The 7,716-nt window shown below is 55.4% G+C and overlaps 1 protein-coding gene across 1 annotated transcript; it reads right to left on the reverse strand.

The window, feature by feature from the left end:
- Positions 1-714: 714 nt before the first annotated feature.
- On the reverse strand, positions 715-7,710 carry SNX15 (sorting nexin 15). The gene is made up of 8 exons (XM_006771607.2): positions 7,575-7,710; positions 6,595-6,630; positions 6,281-6,401; positions 4,779-4,894; positions 4,487-4,655; positions 4,039-4,182; positions 1,564-1,821; positions 715-1,275 (listed from the first exon to the last, which is right to left on the reverse strand). The coding sequence occupies exons 1-8, from the start codon at positions 7,671-7,673 to the stop codon at positions 1,169-1,171; spliced, it is 1,050 nt and encodes a 349-aa protein (XP_006771670.1). The 5' UTR covers positions 7,674-7,710; the 3' UTR covers positions 715-1,168.
- Between the last annotated feature and the right edge of the window lie 6 nt (positions 7,711-7,716).

The following is a 7,716-nucleotide window of genomic DNA, read 5'->3' on the forward strand; positions in this document are numbered from 1 at the left end:
GAGGCTGGGCCCAGGTCCGGGCATGTGCCCATAGGCAGCTCGCAGCCGGACATGGTGGGCTGGGGAGAGAGGATGGGCGCTCAGCATCCCGAGGACAGCGGCGGCCCCTCGCCCCATCCTGCAGGAAGTGGGGGGCACGCCGAGACCGACGGAGGATCGGAGAAGACTGGGCGGGGTGTAAACGTACGTCCCCGCCGACGTCGGCAACCGCCCTCCTCTCACCGAGTCAGTTGCTTCCCAGAAAGCTTGGAGCGGGCCTCCCGAGATGCACTGCGCTGTAGTTCAGCGCCGCACGCTCAGGACCGCAAATGCCCCCATAATGCGCCGCGCACAGCCCGGGCCACTCCCATGATGCACCGGCTTGTAGTTCCCTCCCACAACCAATCGCTTTGCAGCGGGGCGGGCAGAAGCAGAGCCACGCCTCCCCAGGATCCTGTGCACGTAAGGGCCCTGGTTCGCAAAATGGATAACCCCGCTTCGGGTTCCTCTCCATCATCCATTCCCGTCGACCAATAAACTGGCCCCGTCAGCCTTACTGTCATGCTCCCCTGTTTCCCTGGAGACTATTCTCCCCATTTTGTAGATCCAGGGTCAGCAAATTTTCTGCAAAGGGCCAGAGAGTAAGTGTTTTGGGACTTCCGGTGGCAACTACATACCTCTGCTACCAGTCAACCCTTCTGGGGTAATGAGAAAGCAGCCATGGACAATACTAAATGGATGAACCTGGTTGTAGTCCAATAAAATTGTATTTTTAGATACTTAAGCTTCATTTTCACCTGTCACAGAACATTATTCTTTTGATTTTTTTCAACTATTTAAAAAATGTAAAAACCATTCTAGCTCACAGGCTTTACAAATAAAAAGGTGGTGGGCCAGATTTGGCTGCAGACCGCAGTTTGCAGACCCCAGTTCTAGAAGGATAAACAGAAAGTTTAGAGCTACTGCCCACACATCAACAGAGACAGGCAGGATCAAAAATGTGAGTCCCTGATTCCATGCTGGCGGGTGTGGTCAGGGAACTGAGAAGTCATTTTTTTTCTCATTCTTGGTCCAGTTACATACAGAAATGGTCTCTCGAGTTACAAGACCAGGAGATAGGGCAAGTTCCAGGGAGAGGAGAAGGGGGTGGCTGGCAGTGCTGGAGTCCTGGGGAAGGGTCCGCTCCCTCTCAGGGTGGGACTTTGGACAGGTGCCGGTGCAGGATTTCCTCTGCCCGCTTTAGGTACTCGGCTGCCTTCTTCTTCACTCCTTCCCGCCGGGCAGGCGATGGGTCACCTGTGGAGAGAGAATGGCTCAACTGAGCTACTGGGTTCAGAACCCCTGTCTAGACCCTTATCGTTCACAAAGCAGGTGTCTTTCCCCTTCCCTGGGGATCAGATCTATCTTCCCATTTTATAAACAAGAAAACTGAGGCCACAAGAGGGAGAGAAACTGCCCAAGGCTTCACAGCTTGTCAGTAAGGAGCAATCCTCATCCTTGACTTGCTTGTTCTCCACTTTCCCTTCCCTTCACTGCAGCACCTGGGACCCCAGGCCTGACCCTCCTCTCTCCAGTCCTACTCACCGGGGACTCCCTGAAGCAGGATGTGCACGCCGTCCCGGTAGCCCTGCAGAGCTGCAGCGTAGGCGCCTGCCTTCTCATCCCGCAGGGCCTGGGTGATGAGCTCAGTGGCTTGGCTCACATAGGCAGGGGGGGGCCCTCCTTCCTTGTCCTCTTCCTCCTCCTGTCCTCCAGGCTCCCAGGCTTCCTGGTCCAGCCTCTCAGACTCTGCCTCCATTGCTGTCAGCTCACCTATGTGGGTAGGACTGGGGCCTGCACCTTCTGCAATCAGATATGGAGGACTCAGGCTACACTGGCCGTCCCTTTCCCAGGGCCTGCTGCCCATCCCCAGACCTCTCTTCCCATTAGGGGACCAACCTGGCCCAGGTGGGGAGAAGCAGTGCCTGAGCAATTCCGAAGCCACTGTGCATAGAAAGGTAGCCATGATCCATTTGACTGGTGGAGTTCATATGCTTTTGTAAAAACAGCCTACCTTCCTAATTCTTTCTTTAAAGTACACATTAACCTTAGTTTGCAAGCTCTGGGTCACTATTCTTACTTTCCTCCTGACTACAGCTGATCTATCAATCCAAGAATTCCCTCAATAAAGTTTAATTGAAGGATGCTAGACCAACTACGCCAGGCCAAGGGTAGAAATACTCCAAGCCTTGGAATCTTAGGGCTTTTTAAAAACAACAACAACAAAACAAACACCCATATTTTTATTTATTTCAAAGGGGAAGGGAGAGGGAGACAGAGACAGAAACATCAATGATGAGAGAAAAATCATTACCAGCTGCCTCCTTCATGCCCCCACTGGGGACCAAGCCCGCAATCTGGGCATGTGCCCTGACCAGGAATCAAACTTTGACCTCCTGGTTCATAGGTCGATGCTCAACCACTGAGCCATGCTGGTCGGGCTTAGGGCTCTTGTTGAGGCCCCACATGTGAAGACACTGGGTAGTAGGTATCCTCACATTCCAGAGAGAGGGCTCACATACCCCCAGGACTGGCAAAGAGGTGGGTGAAAATCTCCTTTGTAGCTTATACAAAAGAAGACCAGAGATCTGGTGAATCTGCGATAAAAAAGTCTTTGAAGGCAAGGTGCAGAAGCAAGAAGCACCATGGCACACTGCTGGCCCAGAGAGGGAAGTGTGGGTATCTCCCCAACCCCATCCAAGTGACCCCATGAGCAGCGCAGGGCTTCCTGCAGGAAGGGAAGATGACATCTCACTTCCCAGCTGCGCCTGCATCCCTCTGTGTCGCTAATGGAGAGAAGGCAGAAGAGTTCTTGGGGTGCCCTAATACTTGTGTTCGGGAGTTTGGTGTGAGATGAAGAGAGACAGAGCCACGCTTGTCTGGAGCTTCCGATGCTCAGAGGCCCACAAGAGCAGGGCGAGAAGATGAGGCAGCATCTGAGCAAAGTGCAGTTCCTGGCTTTGGGGGTCAGGGTTTGTGAGTTCTCCCACAGGCTGAGGGGAAGTCTCACGGGAGCCACCTTGGAGGACTCTTAATGGGGCTCCTGTCTAGGCGTCTGGCCACCGGGCAGCCCAGGCTGGGGCAAGGCAGAGTATTTGGACATCTGCCCCTCAGAGCCGGCACATCAGTCCTGCCTTGTCCCCCCAAATTCCTTCCTCCTCCCCAACCCTGGAGGGGCCGGAGCAGGAAGGGGAGGGAGTAAATTAGAGGAGCAAAAGGACCCTCATACCCTTGGCCACCAAGGGCCTGGTCACCAGGACCAGGGGCCAGACCACCAGTCAGGACTGAGCAGGGTTGAGGGGAAGAGGGTGAAAACCGGATGAGAGACCGAGGTCCTGGTTTGGACCAGACCTGAGGTGAGAGAGCTCAAATGTCTGAAACTGATCCAAAAGCTAAGTACCTGCCGGAGGTCACCAAAGGAAGAAGAAGAGAAGCCAATAAAATGGGCTTAAAGGCTGTCGAGGAATCCAAATGAAACGGATTCATGATGATCCCTGGGTGAGACCAGCCCCTTCAACACAGCAGCTGCGGGAGCAGCACAAACGCAGAGAATCCACCGTGGAGAGATCCAGGGTCGCAGAGTCCAGGACTGTTGGGTCCCCCCATCTCAGTGCCAGGAGCTCAGGACCTGGATCTCCACGGGGACCCCTTCCATCTTGGTGCCCCCACAGGCCTTCCCCTGCTGCTTCCTGAGCCCAGGCCTCACCCGCCCTGACCAACAGGCCTCTCCTGACCTCAGACCCTGAGCCAGCCCGAAGCAGGGTGGCCCCTGCTCCTTCCAGAGCTTCTGCAGGGAGAAGATCCCCCCTGGGAAGGGGCTTATTACATTCCTGCATGGTTGCTCACTGCACAAGGGCATCCAGCTTGCCACGCCCTGGCACAGGGCGATGGGGCCTGCTTCGAATTCTCCTGGAGGCTGCCATTTGCCCACAGAGGGCACCTTTCTCAGTCTTCACTGCCTGCCTCCCTTCCTCTGAGCACCTTCTGCCCAGCCCTCCCTCTGATGGTCCCAGCTGTTACCTTCCTTGGAGAAGGGGTCGAAGAGGGCAAGCTCGGCCTCAGTGAGGGGGCCTCGGGCAGGAGAACTAGACGCCTCCTCGGTGCTCCCACAGTTAAAGAGAAGATCCAGGGCCTCCTGGGCAGGGCTGGATGGCAGGGGGTCCGCTGAGAAATAGATGGGGGACATTTATGTCTGCCCTTATTCCTTCACAGCTTTCAAAATGAAATGGAGCTGTCTCACTGAATCCTAGCAGCAACCCTGAGTGTAGACAAGCCCATCCTTAGGGTCTGTGCCCATTTTACAGATTAAGAAACTACAGCCTAGGTGCCCTGTGCAGAGCTCCCGGCGGGTTAGTGGTAAAAGAGCTGGAACACACCCCAGGCTTTTCACTAAGATCACTGAGGAGGGAGTGGGCCCCCGCCCCACAATGGACCCACCAGCCTTGGCTCCCTCCCCCAACCCTAATACCTGGCACCTCCAACTCCTCAAGGCCCCTCTTCTCTGTGGGGAGTGGCTGGGGTAACCAGGACTCATCAGGTGGTGGCTGGAGCTCCTCAGGGGGCGGTGTGGGGATCAGAGGGGGTGGCAGGATGTGCAGGTCCCTGGACACCTGGGAGGGCCGTGTCACCTCCCCACCCTGCAGGAGAGACCAGCCGGGAGGAGTCACAGGGTGCAGCCCACAGGGTGCAGCCCACAGTGTGCAGCCCGGGAGCAGGAAGGGTTCCCAGGTACGGGGCAGGGGTCGAGCAGGCCCACATACCCGGAAGAACTCCTTGAGTTGGGGGCTGTTGTTGAGCGCGGGGATATGCACAGTGAAGCGAAGCAGGTCCTCAGCCCCTTTTCGCCGCTCCTCAATCACAGAGGCTTCGAACCTGCCTACAGCCCCCAAGAGAAGGAGCAGGAAGAGAAGCAGTGACTCACAGGGCTGTGGCCCCCAGGCCACTTCCGGTTCTGCCTGAGGATCTGAACAGCCCACCTGAGCTCCTCATTCTCCCAGCAATCTTCCCCGACTCCTCCAGGGTGGGGGGCACTTGAAAGAAGGGACCGATCCCCCTGTTCATCTATTTACCAGATGCATACTGAACACCTACTATGTGCTAGGTTCATAAGGTGAGTGAGAGAGAAGCACGGCCTCTGCTCTGATAAATATCACATCCTAGACAGGGGGAGGCAAGCAACCAACAAGAAGCAAAATAATTTCAGATGTCTTTGATGTAATGAGGAGAAAGTACGGCTCAGAGAGGGGAAGAGACTTGCCCAAGGTCACACAGCAAATAGCTCCCTTTTAATACAGTTTTGCTGCTCTGTTCTACATAGCTGTCTAACTCTAGCCTAGAAACCATGCTGTCCTGCTGCACTCCCCACTGCCTGGCACAGCCTGCCAGCAGAACCTTGCTGCAGAAAACATCTCATGTGATTCTAGAGAACCAGTGCAGATCAGCCCCGTTCAACAGAAATATAATATGTAACTTACAATTTTCTAGTAGCCACATTAAAAAAAAGTAAAAAGAGCCCTAGCCAGTTTGGCTCAGTGGATAGAGCATCGGCCTGTGGATTGAGGGGTCTCAGGTTCTATTCTGGGCAGGGGCGCATGCCCAGGTTGTGGGCTCAATCCCCAGTACGGGTGTGCAGGAGGCAGTCGATTAATAATTCTCTCTCATCATTGATGTTTCTCTCTCTCCCTCTCCCTTCCTCTCTGAAATCAATAAAAATATATACATATATTTAAAAGTAAAAAGAAACAGATTAATTGTAATATTTTCTATTCAACTCAGTATATTCAAATCACCCCCATCTGAACATATACTCAATACAGAAATTGTTGTGATGGTTTACAATCCCGCCTGTGTATGTGACCCAAACAGCCCATCAGATCTCCAGTGCTGCCCGGACACGGGTGGCTCATGGCTGCTGTTTTCGGACAGGGCAGGTCTACTGGAAACCCGGGTTTGTGGGTAGGAATTCTGGTTCTGTCACTTACAGGCCCGGCCCCTTCATTTCCCTGAGCCTCAGTTGCCTCATCTTGAAAAGGGTGCTAATGAGGACAGGAATGTTAAAGCCTCTGACACAATCGGGCGGGCGAGGCTCCTCTGAGCCTCCAGGTCTCCATCAGTAACAGGCCAGATCCCAGGGCCCTCCCAGCCCCTGGAATGTCTCCGCAGCGAGTGTCAGCCCTGTCTCTCCAGCCCCGGCCAGCAGAGGCCCCCTGTGCCCAACTCTTCGACCATCTTTGGCCTGAATGCCTGGACTAGAGCCACTCACCAAACACCTGGGCCCGCGGGAAGGCAGGGAACTCCTCCAGGCGGCGGAAGAGGTTGCGGTGGGTGTAGGCCAGGTCTCCGTGCAGCTTGCGGAAGTCGCTGTACCGCTTCCAGACCACCACCTAAGAGGAACAGGGACATGACAGGCCCAGCAACGTGGAGAGAGCCCTCCCCCCCAGCTCCCCTCGCCCCCCACCCCCCGCCTGGCCCAGGGTCAAGGGGGCTGGTGTCCGCACAGAGTTACCAGCTGCTGCTCCTTTGCTGTTTGCAGATCTGGAATGGAGGAATGGGCCCCCTTCCTCCCAGGAGCCTCACCTCTTTGACATCCTCTGGGTCCCTCTTGGAGGTGAACTGAGGAGGAAAGGCAAGAACCAGGTGAGACCAGAGACTGGCATCTGCCATCCCATCATCCTGTGAAATCCTAGGGTGCCCCGGTACCCCCCAGCTCCCCTCCGTGGGGCAGTCAGTGGTACCCAGGTGACCTGGCTTTCAGGCTTTGCGTGTAATCTGGGGCAGTTTTGCTATCATGCACCTCGGTTTCTTCATCTGTCAAATGAGAGGCTCCCTAAAGGCCGCTCCAGACTCCTGCATCCTCAGCCCGACTTCTATGTCAGTTCCTTCAAAGGGCCAAGTCCCTGCAGCTCCTCTAAAAAGTGGGGTTCTGTCCCAGGAGCCACTCCTTCCTAAAGGAGGGAGCCTCTGTGGATGGACACTCCTGGACAAAGAAAAACCATCACTGCCTCCTGCACACTCCCCACTGGGGACGTGCCCGCAACCAAGGTACATGCCCTTGACTGGAATCGAACCTGGGACTCTTGAGTCCGCAGGCCGACGCTCTATCCACTGAGTCAAACCAGTCAGGGCTAGACAAGTGTTTTTAAAAAAATAATATTTTTAAAATAAACTCTTTAGAGGGCTTTATGTAAATATCCAACAAGCCAAAAAACAAAACTTACTTTGAGAGATTGGAGAACTAACATTTGGGTGGAGCCAGAGCGTTCATATTAATTTAAAGAAATTCACAGCCTGATGCCCAGATACCACACTTGGGGCGTGGGCACCCCAACGCTCAGGTCCAGGAACTGCAGTCCACGCCCCTTTAAGAGGACAGCGCCCTCCCATGGCTCCGCCCCCTGCCGGCGGCAGAGGCCCCAGAAGACTCGCACTTACACCTCCGCTTAAAGGGGACGCCTATTTCTGTCCGCCAAAAAGGAGCCTGCAGCCGCGACCTGCCTGACGGTCCAACACGGCCCCTCTCCCGTTGGGAGGGTCAGGTGCCCCTGGCCCCGCCTCACCTGCGCGGTCACTTTATACTCCGTGTAGCCCTTGGGGTGCGTCCGGGGGTCCGAGACGGTGTAGTGCCGCAGGAAGTCGTCCTTCGCTCGGCGGGACATGGCAGCCCAGCCGGGGCGAGCCACCCGCCGCCCCCGCCCCTCC

Source organism: Myotis davidii, unplaced genomic scaffold (assembly GCF_000327345.1).
Source record: "Myotis davidii unplaced genomic scaffold, ASM32734v1 scaffold425, whole genome shotgun sequence".
Classification (NCBI taxonomy): Eukaryota; Metazoa; Chordata; class Mammalia; order Chiroptera; family Vespertilionidae; genus Myotis; species Myotis davidii.